Source organism: Cariama cristata, unplaced genomic scaffold (assembly GCF_000690535.1).
Source record: "Cariama cristata isolate BGI_N322 unplaced genomic scaffold, ASM69053v1 scaffold24249, whole genome shotgun sequence".
In the NCBI taxonomy this organism is placed as follows: Eukaryota; Metazoa; Chordata; class Aves; order Cariamiformes; family Cariamidae; genus Cariama; species Cariama cristata.
The window spans coordinates 1-19,500 of record NW_009637770.1 but is presented as its reverse complement, the minus strand read 5'-3'; the positions used below and the strand labels follow the sequence as shown (position 1 = coordinate 19,500).

Here is a 19,500-nt window from a genome sequence, read left to right as displayed (position 1 = left end):
TACTTCTGCATATCCAATTGTTGAAAAAGTCAATGACAAATTGATTTCTCAGTTGTGCAGACATATTCTGCGATATCAGGTACCTTATAAAAATATCACTCATTCAATACAAGAATTCAAGTGTCTGCAGAACTAGGATATAGGAAAAATAATTTAGGGGGAAAAAACGAAACTGTCATTCTGCAGTGCATGGTAGAGTGAAATTAGGCAATTACATTCTGAAAGGTACGCCTCAGAACAGACTTGTTCAATACCTGCATTTCTACATTTCCTTCCATTTCTAATACCGGATTTTTAACAACATGCATACCATGCTCAGTTGATTAAAGCAAGAACAAAGTCTTTCAGATTTGGTATTTTTTTCTTCCTATGTTTCACATTCAGTTAAACTGATGGTGATTTAGTAGTAGCTTCCTCCATCTTAACTTCTGCAGCAACTTGATCTTTTCACCTTCTTGCATCAATTCACAATAAATACGCCCATGTTTTTCCTTATGTTGGACTAGGCATGGTATCTACATCAAATGCTTCTGTAGTCTGAGCCACGGGCAACAAGAGCTGCTGCTGCTTCCCACTCCACTGTAAAGAAGGTAATCGTTCCAAAGAAGCCCACAACCACCATGATCAGGAGTTGCCACTGCAGAAGGAAGTAGTTGCTGTAGAAATATGCAACTGCAGCACAGATGGACTGAGAGAAAAAACACAATGTAAAAAGATTATCAGTGGAGATATCCAGGCTAGTATTACTAAATAAGGATCATCAAACTGACATACACACAGCTTGCTACGCAACTCTCAGTAGTCTGCTTCTGTAGAAGATATATAATCTTAAAACTTCATTACACCTCAACATATGTCTTAATACGATATACAACAGATGTAGTTTTTACTTTTTATTTGAAGAGTGTTCACAGCAGAAAGCAAACACAAAACTCAAGTGTTTGTAGCATCGCAAGTGCAGTTCTCTGGTATTTGAAAACAGTTTGTCTAGAAATGACAGTGCCAAGGCTTTAAGACAAAATCCAGAAAACTATTTCCAGCTCTACAGCATCAGAAACTATTCTATATCAAAATAGCTAGAGGCTTTGACAAGCAGTGTTGCTTACTTGCAATCTATCCTTTTTAAAGGTAAAATTTTCATTACAGCTCATATAAAGAATCTTTATATTCTGTATCTATCTCAATCCCAAATTCTTACATATCACTGAGAACGATATAAAAATGGAGCTGCGCACAAGGAAAAAAAAAGAATCTCTTTTTGAAGAAAGCAGCTGTCATCTTTTAAACTAGACACACCCTGACCTCTGCTCCCAGCACTGGCTTGCTAGTGGTGGGACCACGCATGAACGGTTTCAATGCTTTGCACCACCGTTTTTCTACAGATATCTCTGATCAACCTGGATCTTGACTTGGAAAGTTCAGTACCAATCAAGATCAATATCGGTGAGTGAAGTGATCTATCCAAAATACAGCAGTTGTATTCATATTGTATGAAGACTTTTTAATTGAATCTCCACTTAACATAGATCCATTTATTTTGGCATTCTGACAACTTAAGGACAGCTAAACATTACTTAATTCTTCTTTTGCCTGCATACTCACCTGATAACTCCCAGCGACATGGTCCAACATCCACAACCTCTTCAACTACTATTTACACAACTTTTTTCCTTTCAACTCACACGCCTCTCTCAAAGACTTCTTTGAGTAAATAAATTCAGTAAATGATTATTCATAAAATCCAAGTTTGGCTAACCGTAGTAGCCTTTTGACTTTAAACTACAATTCCCAACCCTTCTAGCTTCCGTCAAAACTTGTAAGTAATAGCAGTTCGATTATTTAATCACACCAAGCTACACAATCAAGCTACTTCTACCTGAAAACATTTTTCTTTCCCGTGAAAGATTAAAAAAAAAAAATCAGGCTGAAATCCTTTGCAGAAACAACATAGTTTTTCTCAGCTCATTAAAAAACCCAGCCCAGTATTTCAACAACATTCCAACAGTCATACTTTCAAAAAGGTTATGTCATACAATACCTGAACAAACTTAAAGATGGCAAAGGCAGGAGCACTGTCTTCTGAATACAGGAATCCTAAAATACTGAGGAGCTGGGTGTTAAAACAGCTGTCTCCCAGGCCCAACAAAAAGCTGCAGAATATGGCCACCTCTTTGCTGAAGGAGAAAGTGAATCAAATTTAAAAGCCATTCATTCAAACAGCTTACACATCTATAAACTATTTTTGGCAGACTTATTTGGAAACTGAGAACGGAAGAAAGTTATCAAACTTTAAATTTCACTGGAGAAGAACTGAGAACACTTGGCAAAAAGAATAGTTTCATCAGATTTTAATTTCTTGAATGCTGAGACTTCTGTTACTGTTACCTGCAGTCAATTCTACACTGAATTAGAAGTGCTAGAACAACTCATTTTGGTGCTTGGAGCCACAAAACCCACAAGGCAGTGACTGAAAGCCAAGACACACGTGGTGAGTTCATAATAACCACAGGAATATTAGAGGAACACCAATTAATTTTGCAGAAGAATACTCCAGTTAAATAAAGACTAGTTACCAGCCCAGGCACAAGTGCTTATAATTACAAGTTAGCAGCTCTGTCTGTGCAAACTGACAACACTGTGTTTTCACACAAAATTGGCAAAAATATACCCCAAAAGAAAGTTGTAATGATGAGATAAGAAAGCTCCCTATATTCTTCCCCTAACACTAAGTGGTGTAAGAGATAGGCATAGCATGGCTCCAGTTAGACCAAGTGGACTTTGACAACAAGCATTCAAAGACTTCGGAAACCAGTGCAACAGCACAAGGCTGGCGCTCCACGCTGTAGTAAAACTGAGCTCAACACTATTTTAAAATAAATTGAATTCCTGACATCCAATACAATAGTTGCTCATCTCACTATTCTACTAGATGTCAGAAATGTTAGTTCTCAACAACAGAACTGCTACCAAATATCCTCATGCTTTTTATTCTTATGCCATTTAAATTCCTAAATTGGGTGCCCGCTGGTGGAATACCTACCTTTAATAAAAACAGAATTCCTGAGAGTCTTTTCTATGGAGTTAGCCACTACATAGCAAAGCAGCTTCATGGAGTTTTCTATTACAGGAACAAGCTCTTTATATACACCTTGAGTTATACCAGCCAAAGGAAAAAGTTTACATACCTTGGAATCATATAAGCAATGTCATCTGTTCCTCCCATAGGAGCAATAGGGGCACCATTTGGCATGTTGAAAAAAATTAAATAAAAGGCTATGAAATGGACAATGATGCCTAGCATCACAACAGGGTTCCTGCCAAAGCGATTATTCTTGCTCAGTAAACCAAAGATTCCTCCACCTGTATGAGCGGAAAAGATTGGATAATTAAATCAGAACTGAAGATGTAAAGAACAGAACCAAACTTAAAATACTGCAAAAAAAAAAAAGCTGAAAACTTAAGATTATAAACTTCCCCATATTGGATAACTGAAAGACTGACAGACATGAAAACAGTCCCAAGGAGTTTGTCAGATCTGCCAGCCTCATCTGCCAGATGACGCAACCTTTGGGATCCTAGAGATGTCTGGGAAATGTGGGCAGTAGATTTATCAGATGATTGCTGATGAAGACACTCAACCTTTTCGCAAGTATTTTCCTAGCAGCCACTACTTCCTCCAGTATTGCAAAAGCATTGAGTGCAAATGGATGGCCTCGTGCTTAGCTCTAATTGCAAAAATCTACGGATCCAAGTTGCTAGTGAACAAATACAGTGGTTTGGGGTTTTGTTGTTTTTTTGGGTTTTTTTTTTCTTTTTAAATACTGCACTACTTGAGTTTAAGCAACAAAAATTTACTTAATGAACATTACTTATATTCAGTTTTATTCAAATATCAGATCTCATTTAACAAGCTAACTCTTTTAAAGAAAGAAATCCTGTGTAATACTTTTTTAATAAATTTAAAAGTTACGACATCACTTAAGAAATAATAAAAATGTACACAGAATACTATTTAAAAACAGAATATCAAAATGCTGAAAATTCCCTAATAACATTGCAGCCTAGTGTTTCTCTCATTCAAAGTCTTACTTATCTCTTTGCACTAACCCAAAAAGAATGCAAAATCTTAGGATTCATAGTCATCAGTATTTCACATCTTAGTCCGCATTCACTTTACGTAGCGTAATGTAAAATTCACAGTGCAATAAGGAACTAAGGTGACAACTTTATTTTTAATATTTCATTTTTTCGTTTACATAATCATTGCTGGAAGCTTGAAAGACACTATTCAGCTAAGTACAAAAAACCATTTTGAGTAACTACATCATCTTTGTCTGTAAGGCAGTAAATTTAGACTCACCTAAAATTTCTCCAACACCAATAAAAATACCAGAGAGACCAATAAGGCTCTTCTCTTCACTGCCAAACCTATTCACAGCACCAATACATGTTCCATATACTCCAGAAAAGAACGTTAATTCCAAACCTTTGAAAGAAACCAAACAAAACTGATAGATGAGATATTATGAAAGTTATTAAAAAATTCTTTATGTCTAAAGGCTGTTTTTCCTTAACATACCTTTCAAATATATATATTTAAATGAAGTACGCATAATAGAAGCAATTAGGGAATTTTGAACTATTTAATTTTGATATTCTTCTATGCCAGTTTATAAAAACTATGTTAGAAAAAACACTATGTCACTAATTAGCATCAGATACACTTAGGTTCAGTACTGCTTCTGTTGATACAATCTCTACGTATAGTTTATATTTCTGCTTCTCAAGAACTTTGGAATTTCACAAGTAAGGTTTTTTCCCCACCCCTCCAAGTTATGGCATTCCTAAGAAAGACTCCCTGTACTCCCCAAATACCCAAGAGTTAAGATGCCTAAAATGGACTGCTGCTTTTCTACACATTATGAACCAAAACTGAGAAAGAACAACTGTTATTTGTTTAAAACTCTTCTTTCTTTCTACTGCCACTACTGTGAAGAAAGATAACATTGCTGAGTCCAACTAGCATGACTATAAGCAACCATTAGTGTAAATATACCGGTTCCTTAACAGAAAGTACATTTAAAACAATGCAAAGTGTTATGCCTAAACAGATAAAAACAGTTCAAAAACTTGCCTTCTGCTACTGCAAAAATATGGTACACCATACCCTGGTCTACACGCAGCAAGCTACCTAACATGGCATGAACTGCACAGCCTCAAAAAGGGGTGAACTTTGAGCAGTCTTAATAATCCAACCATCAATTCTGGAAAGAAAAGCTTTTGTGTGCCTCCTGCGATTTCGTATTTTCCCACATAAAGTGGCAATACTGACCCACAGCCACCAGATGGCAGTAGCTATTTTTTCCAACTTGGACCGATTATTTTTTTTTTCTGCTACCTGTAAAACCAAGTTTCAGATTAATCAGGCAAAACCTGACTCCCTTCCCTTGTTATCTTGCTTCACATTCCCATTGCACTAAACATCTAAGAGGAAATCAAGCTAGTTAATTTGGGTTAACACAACACTGGAGGTGCTGTGAAGTAACTTGTAACTCAGATTAGTGGCTGGTGCAAGCTGACTTCATAGCTACTATTGCTATTTCTCCACCAGAAGCTGACTGCAAACTTTGGCGGATGCTAATAGCACTGTTTATAGTTTGTTCGCATCTAAGTCTTTCTTTTCACCTACAAGAGACAAAAACAATTTTTAATAATGGTGACTCAGAGCAGAGGTCCTGAAAAATGCATCTGTTCTTCCTAAAACTTCATGAACAGAACTACATCTGAAGGCAAATTAGGAGTTAGAAACCCTCAAAAAAAATCTGTTAAAGGATCCCAGTATTATTTTGAACACTTTATAGTATTTTTGTGGAAGAATCACTTTAGTATATGGCAAAAATAAATGTATTTTTATTTCATAACTCATATCTTGGTCCAACAACAGCAGATCGGGTTTAACTAAAGTTGCTAAAAAGAAAGAGAGCTCTTGCTACAGCAAATATTAGTGATAAAGATGGTTGAAAATGGATAAACTTTTTCCCAATAGAAACAAGATTAAAATGAAGACTGTCAGCAATCTCCCACACCTCAATGGAGGGTACGCTGAAAGTGTATTCAACAAAAAGAATTCTAATTCAAATGCAATACAATTACATTAAACAATCTACAATCTATTAAGAGTGTAATGTCAAATCACATAAAAAACAGCTATGTAAATTTTGCCTAACCCTCAATTTGGGTGACCCAAAACTGTACTGAACCACGCATTACTACATCTGTCAGTATTTGCAGACTTAAGGCACACCCCCCCTCCCACACAGAAACACTCTCCAGAACACAGAAATGTCATAATTGAGTAACTCATCCAAAGTTAACTGAAATATTCAAGTAAGATTTGCAGAGATACGGAATTGCAATCCTGCTCTGGGGTTAAAATTCCAACCAACATCCTGACACTGCTACATAATTATACACTCTGCTCGCTTCATACCTGTGTAGGCTGTTGTAACACTGAGCAGCAGAATCTCTTTGGTGAAGCTCAGCTTTATAGATTTCTCTGCAAAGACATAATAATGGAAATTAATATAACTGATAACACTATTAAGACAATCTACACTTTCTTTTGCTCTTTGCAAAAATAGGTTAAAATTACGCGAACGGACTTTATTACAGTAAAACAGACTGCTAAACAAACCAATTCTGACTTGCCCTTTGAAAGAAATGTTGTTATCTGAAATCCTTTTTTGTAAGAAATGCAAGGGGGGAAATATTAAAGAGGGGATACACAGTTTTCAAGTAGCAGACAATTTTCTGCTCATTCTATTTTTGTACTCTCTCGGTTCATAGCAATTGTTTCCTAAAAAGATAAATAAATTCTCAAAGAAGATCTCCGTGTTCTCAAAACAAACTTAACAGTCATGGGCAAATCACATCAAACTTCAATGGAAATTGCAGATGCTACAGTTCAAACCTGTTGTTTTTAAATGGTATTGCTTGGTAACAAAATAAATCAACATGGAACTTCTTTATCCTGTTATATTAGTGATTTTTTTTTAAAAAAAAAAAAACAAAACTTTAATGCACCAGCTTTCCCAAGTGGTGACTTGTTCTTTTTGAACTCATCTACATAAGGAAGCTGTTATAAAGTAACTTGGATCTGAAACTACATCAAGAAAGCACCCCTCCAAATTTCTCCTGGACTATACTAGCATGTAATTGAAGTGAAGTAGACTTTACTTTCTATGCTTGCAGTCAAGCTTTGTTTATATAGTATCATCACCTGAAAGGAGCACTTCTAAAGTGTAGACCCAGCCAGCTCACACCAATCACAGACCAACAGTCATTTGCCCACACATTATTTCAGTGGTTCCCAAGCTTTTCCAGTTTGAGCCCCATTTTGGCTAGGCTCAAAAGCACGAATGCTTACATAGACAACTGAATTCCTATTAGGTTCAAAACTCATCAGTCCTGTGTCCCTGTGTGAACTGTCATCTCTGGTCTGAAAACCATTGCCATCTGGCAGTCATTTTTCCAAGCAGGCCATCCCTGAAGGTCTATATTGAAGTGGAATAACTGAAATGCATTCCTAAAACCTTATTTGTTCACAAATTTTTGTTCCAAGTGATTTGTACATGATCACATCATCAGCAGAATCATGGACAGCTGGAAAGGATATGTCAGTATTTTTTGAAGCAACTCTTATGTGAAACAGTACTTACTGAAGGCAGCCACTGCTCTCATCATTTTGTTTTGTGCAGACCTGGGTAAATAGATGACTTAGTCAAAATGGAAAAAGAATAACCACACTGTATCACTATGCTGGAAGGCACCTTAATTTTTCACATTTTCTGTATATTTTCTAGCTCAGCACTATATACTGGAATATGATAATATATTATTAAAAGTTTCTGAGAATCTAAACTACTAACCACAAAACTCATTTGCTTTCTGCACTAGTGAATGCCATTCAAAAATTAACCTGCTTAACAGAATCTTTCTTCTGAACATTTTTAGCTTTGAACATTTTCTCACTGGCATACTTACTGATGTTTTTCTAACATTTTCATTGTTCTTTAAATAAAGTAAAACTATTTAAACTGATGCCTCAGGCAAAACTGTGCTGAATCTATCTGCGTTCCTATGCATTTCTAATGTATTTATCAGAGTGGCATATATATATTTAGAGAAGCTATGAAAACCATGTTTCAGTATGTAAAATATAACCTATAAAAAGGGAGTAATTTCTCCATATTCCAGCCTTTAAACTGGGCTGATGATGGCAAGACAGATTATGAAAGGCAGATACGTGTTTAATAACAATCAGTGGAGAAAACGGGTAAAAGGTATCTTTCCAAAGGCACTTATTAATGTAAAAACTTAATGTGCATTACTGCACTCCACCGTTGAAAATGTCATATAAAAATATTAATTCTCACTTGTTAAAGTACAGACACTTTTCTCTTAGATCTGTAAATTCCATAGGTTGTTCATAACATTCATGTTTCCAGTGTAGAGGGGAAAGTGAATGCACAATGTTCCATTGAGAGCAGGAGCACAAACGAGTATATGTGACAACATGTTATTGCCATAAGCACTTACGAGCTGTCCCCCAGGATTTCATTAGCAGAATCTTCCTCCCCTGGAGCTTTTGTGTCCTCTTGTTTCCTAATCAGAAAGAACAGAACTGTGCCCACAAGACTGATAACAGTCAGAGCAATGAAGACAGTTCTGCGATCGCTCTCTGTGGAAAAACAAACAGAAGTCATAACTAGATGTGCAAAAGCAATTCAATGCAATTCAACTACCTTCAAAGAACTAATACAGTCATACTACGTAAGAGTGTTTAAAATGCATACTAATTTTCTAACTTACCTTCCACATGGAGCAAAAGGTACCCAGCTGCTGGCAAATTCCTGTCTCACTTTTATGATGCTAATAAAATATCAGCATATTAAAGAGTGTCACTCGCATTTTCTGCCATGCAAAGGCTATGACCAAGGAGGAGCCAATTAACAAAGGAAGTGCATAAATTATTAGCAGAAGAAACTACATCTTTCAAGACTTATATAATACAGAGTGGACATAGCGAAGTACCCCAAAACCCTTCAGATTTCTAGAAAAATCTCTTTATCAGCATCAGAAATATTAGCACTGTAACATCATAAACTGGTAGGCTTGTAAACTACAAACGCCTTAAAACCACTGAAACCTAACTGACACAGCATACAACGTGCAGCTGGAGGAAGGTAAGTGCTACCCTATGCACAAGCTCTGCTGCACTAAACAACTTGTTTGGCATAGGAAAGTCTGTAATACAGAAGTCATTCCCATTTACAAATATTAAGCAGGAAAAATAAACAAGAAACAGCTAATAGTTGTGATTGAACATAGTGTATGCTTCTGAAGATATTGCCTATATTCGTATTTACTTCCCCTTTAGCTTAAAAGTAAACATAAAATTGTTCTACATCAACTAAAAATAACATGTATGATTACAGATCAAAAAGAAAATATGTACTTCACCTTGGAATGCCTGTAAAATTTTCATTTAGGTAATGAAAGGAAGCAGGAATTGATTTTTGAACACTGTCAGGTCTTCTGATATCAACATTTTTTACTAAAGAGGAGTCTCAAGACATTTAAAGATGGGAGGAAATGTAACAGCAGAACTCCCTCATAGTTAATTGCTCTATTCTGTGGTTAGAAAGAGCAATGAAATTTAGAAGGCACAGAATTTCAGGCCCTCCAGATCCAAAGTGTCTCCAATACTTTCAATAACATTTAAGACTTTGTGTTAAAGATGAGGGAATGTGGGAGCTGACCTTTAAAAATTAACCTGTGCTGTGCTACCAAGCCTGTGTCTGTGGGGAACCTGAAAAGACAGATCTAACAGAGACATGAAGTGGACTATTCTTCTCAACTCGGCAGTATTTCTGAAACCTGATAATTATCATTTGAAAATCAACAACTTATTCCTGATTGATAACAGCAGCAGTATCCTCATCTTTTAAATGTTAAAAGATTTGACCATTCTACTAGATATTTTACTTTAACACTACAATAAAGAAAACTTTCACAGCCCTTACAGAACAGGACAATCGACCCTATTTATTCACAAAGTGTTGGTTTTCCAGCAATACTTGGGTTTTATAATTAAAATCTTATGTTTTGCTCTATTTTCACCATTGCTATTTTCTTAGCTGATACCCCCCACACCTTGCCTTGCTTACTTAAGTAAAAATCTCTGCTTTAAAACCAATGAGTCTCAACCACTATCCAACTTCTTAACAATATTATTATGTTTACTGTTCTCTCTCCTGCTCTTTACCAGTTGAGCATGATGTCAAATAAAAAAAACCCTCTAGTTTTAATTACAAACCCATTAGGAAGTTAGTCTTCATAAACTACACCAAGAAAGGAAGACTGAGTTCTTCACACACTCTTCCAGCAGTACTGCCAGTTTAAGCAGCAGCCACCCACTCTCAGTCCAGCTGCACATCTCAACCTCTGTCTTGCTACTGCTTTGTGCCAGCACAACAATTACTGCAGCCATAACGCGAACTGGGATGGTTTTCCTTTATTTCACAGGTTAATCAGTCTCCAGTCTGATTTAGAAGGACAGTCTACACCAGGAACTTGCTTTGGAACAGAACAGCGTGTATATTAAACGTATAGCCATTCCAGAATAGCTTTCCCCCAAAATATGCATATTTTGGCATAAGCATGCCTGCACAGAGAAAATCCCAGAGGAGCTATTGTGGAAAACCTTATTCTAAACTAGCATTCTGAAGAATTTCATAGACTACATTGTAAAAGAAGGTATTCAAAGTGCATTGAATGCAGAAAAACATACATGATAGAAGGGCCGTGAGTACCATGGAACACTGAATCAAAAAACACACTCCAAAAACAGAGCCTGTCTAACAATAAGTTGGAAAAAAAAGTCTGCTATTGTATACGTTTCTTGCCACTTTCCAGTTCATTATTTCATCTGTTTATTCATGATACCATATTTTAAAGGATCACCTCCCATATAAACAAGCAATACCCACCTGATATGTGAGTTTTTCCTTGCCAAGCAAAGTATATATAGAGGTTTCCAAAAAACAAGCTGTAAACAAAAAGGACAGTAAAGGTGAATAGCACTTTTTGAGGTAAGATTAAGGTTATAGCATCACGGTAATACTATTGTATGCAAAAAACAGTACTGTGCAATTGTGAAAGACGCTAGTCACTCTCCATGCAAACTACTTACTCTATATAAAACTTCAAACACAGTAGAGGATTTTTCCCCATAATGCTGGCTATTCATTTTCAGCAATTAAGACACAAGGTGGTAGCAAAAATGAGGAAGCCTGCAGTTAATTTGCCTCTTTCTCTGATTTTGGAAAGATATAGGTTAGAAAGCAGAGATATTTATGGAGATGATTTTGAAATACTTCCTTAGAAGAGTCATGCCTCTTGTCTGAAATATTGCCCCAGCAATACTAAATTGGTCGTTAACAGCTCAAGGGAAATTCTGTGTTCCTATCTATACTTTCCTGAAATATAGTAATTCTGAACAAATAGCGAGTCAAAAAAGCCTTAGAGTCAAGTTTCCTCATATAAAGCCATGCATTTTACTCACTGTAAAACACAAGATTAGTTGGGCTTGTGGAAATTGCTACTCTGATAACATACTGATAGGTTAATTCTGGAACCTGAAACTTAAGGAACACAAGAAGTATGCCACTGGTTCAGACTGATGTTCTACTAATCCAGGATTCTGTTCCCACAACAGCGTTAGCAATGCCATTTAGTGCAGGCTCATCAGCCTAAGCACTTCCTGCAATTCATTCTCCTCATTATCTCCCAATATCCAGAACTGCTGTATTAGGGGTGGTAAAACGTACCTCTCTTCAGGAACCATTTGTGGACCTGTTGGCAATGAATTTGTTTGATCCCTTTTCGCTCTTGCTGACACCACACAGCTCTACACCCTCTTGTGGCAGCAAGCTCCAAAAGTTTAATCGCTCATTGTGTAAAGAAGCACTTTATCTGTTTCAAACCAATCCTCTTCTAGTTTCACCAAGTAACCTGAGTTCTACTACAGCAGCATTTGGTGAGCAACAGTTCTACATTCAGCTCAACCACTGCCTTTGTGTTTTAGTAACTCATCAGTATAATCCTCCTCAGACACTTTTTCTCCAAAGGAAAGAGTCCCAGACTTTTTAGTCTCTCTTCAAGTGATTAGTTCTATCTTCTTACAGATTTTTGTTATTTTTCCCTATACCCTAATTACATTACACTCTCTCTTGAGACATAAACCACATCTGCACAAAATACTCAATGGCAGCAACACAGCATCCACTAACTTGTTCTCTATCAACAACAATATTTCTTTTCTGACTTCTGACTGCCAGGTTCAACTTTAGTATCTTCACTTTAACTTGTCAGTGAGCAGCAAAGTCCAACTGCTCCCTCAGGAAGGAGGGCTAAGAGTCAAGGGCAATAACACATCCAGAAGAGAACATGCCTCGTCAGCTAGAGCCCAGCCCTGCAGCACTCGAGCAAGGTAAGCAGGGCAGACTCAAAGATTGTAGGTAAAGTCAACGAAGAGTCCAGCCCATCATACAAGTTTGTGCTGATGAGGCAGGTCTGAGGTCAAGCTGTGAAGTCAGCCCACATGCCAGAGTCAGGATCAGTGATTGCCATGCAGGTCCACAGTGACAAGGCAGAACAAAGCCAAGATGGGAAATCAGCCTGTGGACCAGGTTCTAGACCACCAGGATCCATAGTGAGGCAGGAGGCGTAGCTGTGGCTGAGCTGAAGACCAGTACCCCTCCAACACAGCTCCAGAAGAACCAGAGTCCCAGGGCTGAGTTTAAATGGAGCTCCTAGGCCCATGGGCAGATGGGAAGGGTGCGGTGGAGGTGGCAGGTGAGGTTGTTCAGGACCATTAGGGCTTATTAGTGCACTCAGGATCCTGACACAAATTAGCACAGCCCTCCACAACCAACAAGATTTCTGTGACCTAGGTCAAACGCTCCCCTAACAGAAACATATCTTTTTAGCAAGTCAAGAGCAAAGGTTTGCAATATATAACTTTCATTCATTGTTCTATAACGCACAATAGCAACAGAAATGTTACTTCCAGCTCTCCCTCCCACTTCACTGACTACAAGGTACCAGTGCAGTATTTTTTGATGCAGTCTCCCACTTATCAAAAAATGTAAAAAGTAGAATGTGTGCACAACCAAAATAAGATTAACAAATAAAGCTTACCTGGACTGTAAGAGTGCCCAAAATACCCCACTGTTCCTTCCAATGGTGTTTTCATCAGAATTTACAGTCAAGCAATTTCCCTGTGCTGTCCAGAGTACTGAAATGTACAGAATATATTGCTCAGGAAATAAAAATATTTTAGAGGTATATTCAAATATAGCAAAGAATAGTAAGCAGGGTAAGAAAAATGCTTACCAGCAGCTGCAATGCCAATAAAAACAGAAGCAGTATAGAAAGCCCATGTAGCAGGTTGGATAAAAACTGCAATGTATAGGCTAGAATAGAACAGATCAGTTTATTGAATATAGACTTAAAGTGCACACTGCTCTTTAACAATCAGATATCTCACTTAGTTACTTCTAAATCAGTTACTCTCTTCTAAGCGACATTGGAAAATAGTTTAGGTTGCATGTGAAAAAAGGTAATCTTTTTACTCCACTAAGCATATAGAATTTTTTTTTAATATATATTCATTAATCTGAGACCACAACCTGAACTCCACAGTCAGCAAAGTCTGGAAATGCTGTGGAAAAAATACACTCTGTTTCCAGTAGGCTGAAGTACTCTGCAGTTACACATCTACTGATACAGACAGTATCGCTGCAAGATGCCTTCCTTAGCCAGTACGATTTCATGTATGGCATGGTAGGCTTAGGTGTGAAAAAACAAAAGATTGATTTCAAAGGAAGCAGACAAAAATTCAAAATTAATACTTACCTATAAAATATGCCACTAACAACCATGGAGAGTTGAGGTCCTACTATTGCAACCACTGAAGGTGATATAAGATTTGATGCAGAGAATACTCCATAAATAATGGACATGCTACATAAATAAAAAACAAAGATGATTTAGTCCTTAAAATAAAATATAGGGTGTAAATACAACCGATTTAAGAATGTTCAGTCAATTCCAACATATCAAGTTAAGTACACACGTAACTTAGGTAACTGTAACTCTCACGGTCAAACACTTCCTTCCTTTCTTCTGTTACCTTCACCCATCGCACTCTATATGGGAATATAGGAGTCTACAGTGTTTCTTGGATAGCTGAATAGAGTCCCAAATTATTGCAGACAAGTACGTCTTGTAATTTACGACACACATTTGTCAAACTGTGCCTTAACGACAGTTACTGTATTTTGTGCCCAGTACTTCTAGAGGAGAATGTTCCAGAGCCTCATTCATCTATCACCGAGGTTTTAATTTTCTGCCAATTGCACCACAGAGATTTTATAAATATATTTTGTGCCAGTTGCATTTTTAGTTTAAATTAAGACAGTAAACCCTTCAAAGCAGCAACCGGGTTTTCCTATACGACAGATTAATTTGGCATACAGAAGGTCCCTGATCATGCTTGGCGAGTTTGGCTATGCCAGTGCAATAAGCAAACAGAATGGCTTTTCATGGCTTTGTTTTTGTCTTTCTGACTGCTCCTTTCACATTTATGTTGCAGTATTTCCTGGAAGTTGATCCACACCACCTATCCTACACAAACACACAGAGGTGTACAAGGGCAAACAACGAAGCCCTTAGTTAGCAGTTTTGTTTATTTTAAAATCTCCTTGTTCTTCATCTCCTAAAATAAAATGCTGAGAATGTAATGACCGTAGAGTGTTTCTTCTCCCTACAAAGAAAACATGCAAATATGTAGTCCAACTAGAAATAATTCAGAGTAGAACTAGAGTGACTGTGAGAAGCCTATGCTTTAAACTGCTCTAAGTGGGTTATTAGATTGTGAAGTCAGCAGAACATTACAATCTCTTGAGAGTATATCTCTACCAGACAGAATTATAAGTAGCTTCACCCTGCAAGGAACAAAGTAATAAGATCTGTGTAACTTACCTTGTGTAGCCACTACCATGAAAATCTGTGTTGTTTAAGTTTGTGATAACTGTTTGCTGTGAGGAGAAAATCATACATTGTAATCTGTTAGAATATACCTTGTAGTCTGAGAACACTTGCATCAGTTTGAAGTCAGTATCAAACGTTAGAATTAATTGTTAATAGACTCTACAAAGTACTTAAAATAATTTAAAGTGTTAATTACAACTCACAACACCTCCACACAATGAAGGTGAGGGAGATATTTGGCAGCGAAACATGTATGTTTGAAGCAGTAATTAGTACTTTAGGATTAGAACATGATTTCATCAGAGACCTTAAAATATTTCGCAAAACTTCTGTTTCACTAAACACCTCTTTTAGGTAGATATCTATCACTATCTTAATCTAAAAAGTGTGAACAAATTGAGAAGTTTCAAAATACTCTTAATTTGACCTAACTATGAGCTTCTGATAAGAGTTTCCGTTCTTTTCGGCTTCCCGTTATTTCCCTGTTCCTTTTTTTCCCCCTTGAATCAGCTTTAGTCATCATGAGACCATGTAATTAATTGGATTGGTGGGCAGATCCGAAAGACACTTGCAATTACTTTAATGACAATAAATTACATGATTGCATGATCACTGGGTCCAATTCAGTGAAGTGCTGTGAACTCACTGCAGAACTTCTAAGATCACAGGATTGCAGAACTTCCAAGATCACTGGGCTGTACTTATGTACGCACGTACAGTATCACACTGTGCTATGACTTTTACAAAAACTATTCCAGGTAGTTATTTCTATAATGCAGTGAAGGCCATTCGTATGTCTGAACCCAGAAAGGATTCTTCTTGCATGCAAGAAAAGAGAAGTTGTAAGACCTGTAGGCGCAAGAGGTATGTTGAAATCTAACTGTCCTTCAGGCATATAACTAATACTGAAAGCAATGTCAACAGCTCAGTACTTTAGAGGATCTGGGCTAAGTATGTCAGTAGCAGGATTCTAAAAATTTAAGTAGTAAGAGTGCAATCTGCTTTTAATAGTAAATTTGGATTATCTTATGCTCAATTTTGCTTCAGCAACACAGAGATACATGATACTAAAGCAGTAAATTACTTATTCAGATGGAAGGTGACTTGGCAGTTCCAGAAATTGTGGAAGTCTGACTACTTGTCAGATGTTATCCTCACACTCCCCCTCAATGTCTAGTTTGTTAGAACAGAAAAATATGTTAGATTAGGAAAAACGCTCAAGGGAAAACTAGGGGCACAGTTAATACTAACAACTTAGGCAAATATTTTGAAAGGAACTACATAGAATAAGCAGAAATATGGAAGGCCCAATGCAATTCAACTGTTAAATATTGCAAGTGTCAAAACAGACACTATTTTAAAGTTCAAACATTTGATAAAATTAATTTTCTACTTCCTAAGCAATCAGGCACAGTTACATATGCAGCTACAGTATCTTAAAGAAATAAACTGCTTAATTATGCAGTTAACCAACTTAATCTAGTTAACACTAAACCAAAAGAAAGGAGACAAAATATCAAGGTGTCTTGCACATAAAAAATCCCAAATAAAGAAACTCTTACATTAGAGTACACAAGAGACAAGAAAGGATGAATAACTGTGATAGAAATGTGGCATGTTTTAAAATTCACACCTACCGCAATATTTCCACATGTTTGGAAAGCAGTGAATATAAACATAAATGAGATTCCCAAAATAATTATGTTGAAAAGTTTTTTTGATTCAGGAGACATTTTGTGTTTTCTTGCCAAGTCCTCAGCTTCAGTCTGGAAAAATTCTATTTTCTTTTAAAGGTTTCCTCTTAACCTATGTTAAAAACAAACAAGCAAAAAGAAAGCTTCAAAAATTCCAATTACTTAGGGCTACTTATTAGCTGCTAGGACATAACCACCAACTAATCAAGAAATTTGGTAACTCTTTTAAAAAACGTACAGCAAAATCAGCAACTCAAAAAAAAAAACCCAACAAACAACCAAACCCAAACCCACAAAGAAAAGTCTGGTACAAAAATTAAAGACCAAGATTCTCTCTACCTTTTCCCATGAAGTTAACAGAGCAGACTGCAGTATGTTACTTCTTCATGACACCAGTTTCCTCTAAACAAAGCAGTTTTCCACATATCAAGCTAGTTAATCAGCTCAGTTTCTTGCCATTGTTCTAAATCAGAATTCCGGTCCACAGCCTTTAAATCACCTGACGAAGGAAAGATGAGACATTCGTACACACCAGTCATTTCCATGCATGTTGGACAGGAAATAAGGAACATTTCACAATCTAGATCAGCTGACCCATCCTAGAAAGCCCTTGTGCACTATGGGAAATGCAGTTTTATGAAAGTACACTTTTTCTACTTAAAAGGGTAGAAATCTCCTAATCCTTAACATAAAAATATTTGTACTAGTTTTCAAGAATTATAATCTCTATCTACTAAATAACACCTGGCAAGATAAAAAAAGTCTTAGAAAGTCATCCAAGTTAGCTGTTTAGTTAGCTGGAATAAAACACACACAAAGTCATTCCAAAAGGAAAATGATTCCTACCTGGGAGAAACTACATGTCTCAGTGCCACCAACACACACGCTCTGCACAGTGCTCCTGCCTCTCATTGTCCCAGTGACTCAGGAAAGGGTCTTCATAATCTTCCACTGCTTTGTCTCAAGAACAACATTTGTTTTTAGCAATTAAATACACTTAATTTACTTCAGAGTATTTCTAAATAATAAATTTAAGATCAATTGATCTTTAAGTTGTGAAGATCTCTGTTAAAATGTCCACAAAACTGAAAGAGGACCACACATTGACTGAACAGGTGGGTTTTACTGTTACTATCTTCTGTCTGTTCTGTTGGGCTTCCAAGTCAGGACTGGAGCATTCGGATAATTCAGCTTCACTTAACTGCTGGCCAAAGCGGTAGGGAAGGAAATCCAGAATTAATTGAAGTAAATGACAAATCACCAAATTTTACCTCTGCTATCTACACTACAGGACTTAAGTAAAATCCACATCCCAGCTATCACTACATATTTAATACTCTTTTAATTCCCACGTTGTATTTTCTAAAAAAGGTAGCTTTTTCAAAATAGTATTTATTTTTCACTTGTGGAAGGAAGTCAGTATGATTATTCAGAGGCTGCTTTACAAAGATCCAATTAGATTATCAAGGTGGTCTTTTTAAGGCAAGTAAAGCTCTCTTCTTCCTTTTTTATATTATGAAGTTATAGTAACAGATTTTTAAGATCCTCTAGGCACCATGTCCCACTCATGCCTTCTTCCCCTTGTGCCAGCATAAGCTTCATCTAGCTGCACAGCAAACTGGGCTAGTGCGCTGGACCTTTAGCAACAGCAGCAGCTTGTATTGAAGTGATTGAAACTAGGGAGGAAGGGACACAGGAAACTCCATCATCTTAAGGAAATCATTGTAAAGATAGACTTCAAATTTCTCTATAGAGAAAGGACTTTGGCAGATGAATCACAAAATTTTTAATCAAAATTCTCTGGGGGATAAAAAAAGCAAATAATATAGCATGAAGCAATACAAAATGTGGAAAACAGTATTAGTTTATTTGATTTCTTAAGTCTTTTGTAGCAGGAAACACACTGTTGCTTCTGGGTTTGTATTGACATCACTGCTTATTTTTATACTTCTTCAGTGCAAAAAATATTAAAACACAATTACAGTAAGAATAAGGATTTAAATTCTAATACTGAATTTGCTTTCTCATATTGATACTGTCATTGCGTTAAACAAACCAGTAGATAATTGTCTCTTTGTTTCTATTCCTTATTCTGACATAGTATCATGAAACAGATGGGTAGAAACATTTGTCACTGTTGTAAGATGAGAACTAGTATTACAGTTCATACTTGGAGCTCAGGCGTTTTATTCAATGCCTGAAGTGACGTAGCAACAACTTCTGGAGTTAGGGAGCAGCTTGCACGGAATTCCCTAGACAAAACTCACAGAATCCGATTGTCATCCTTACACAAGGGCTGTGCTGGTCTTCCCCCTTGTTCCAATTTTAGCATGCACAGTGCCAAAGCATGAACTTGCAAAGAGCGTTGTACGCAAAAGAGGATTTCAAACATTTCCCAGCTCGGCTCGCAAGCACCGATGCAAAGAGTGGAGCTCGCCTCTCCAGCAGCCTGCAGACTGCCTACGCGGCTCTGCCACCGCACCACAGCGTGCATCCATCGCGGCGCGTCCAGAGCTGCACGGACCAAGGAGACTTCACCAGGCACCGCTACCGACAGAAGGTGAAGGAAAGCCCGCGAAGCGCCCACACCGGCGTACCAGGCCGCCTCACAGCACCGACCGGAGCACACACCCAGCAGGAAGGAAGGAAGGAAGGAAGGAAGGACACAGAGCTCCCACAGCAGCAGCCT

At 37.2% G+C, this 19,500-nt stretch overlaps 1 protein-coding gene across 2 annotated transcripts; it reads right to left on the bottom strand.

The window, feature by feature from the left end:
* Window positions 1–520: 520 nt before the first annotated feature.
* On the bottom strand, window positions 521–16,895 carry MFSD11 (major facilitator superfamily domain containing 11). Of its 2 annotated transcripts, XM_009708480.1 has the most exons (13): window positions 16,755–16,895; window positions 15,109–15,164; window positions 13,981–14,088; window positions 13,459–13,538; window positions 13,264–13,360; window positions 11,052–11,110; window positions 8,599–8,740; window positions 7,719–7,759; window positions 6,491–6,556; window positions 4,361–4,486; window positions 3,186–3,360; window positions 2,039–2,174; window positions 521–688 (listed from the first exon to the last, which is right to left on the bottom strand). In XM_009708480.1, exons 1-13 carry the CDS (start codon window positions 16,848–16,850, stop codon window positions 521–523), a joined length of 1,350 nt encoding a protein of 449 aa, XP_009706782.1. In that variant the 5' UTR covers window positions 16,851–16,895. The 2 variants fall into 2 exon arrangements, with proteins under 2 accessions (XP_009706782.1, XP_009706781.1); XM_009708479.1 differs by lacking the exons at window positions 11,052–11,110; window positions 13,264–13,360 and having other exon boundaries at window positions 16,755–16,850.
* Window positions 16,896–19,500: the final 2,605 nt, after the last annotated feature.

Bases quoted from the DNA above. Each gene is read 5' to 3' on its own strand.
- MFSD11 (XM_009708480.1), bottom strand. From the start codon at position 16,850: ATGTCTCCTGAATCAAAAAAACTTTTCAACATAATTATTTTGGGAATC. The intron at 13,361-13,458 runs GTAAGCATTTTT...TGTACATTTCAG, and splicing joins TATTGGCATTGCAGCTGCTG to TACTCTGGACAGCACAGGGA. The intron at 689-2,038 runs GTATTGTATGAC...TTTTTCTCTCAG, and splicing joins CCATCTTTAAGTTTGTTCAG to TCCATCTGTGCTGCAGTTGC.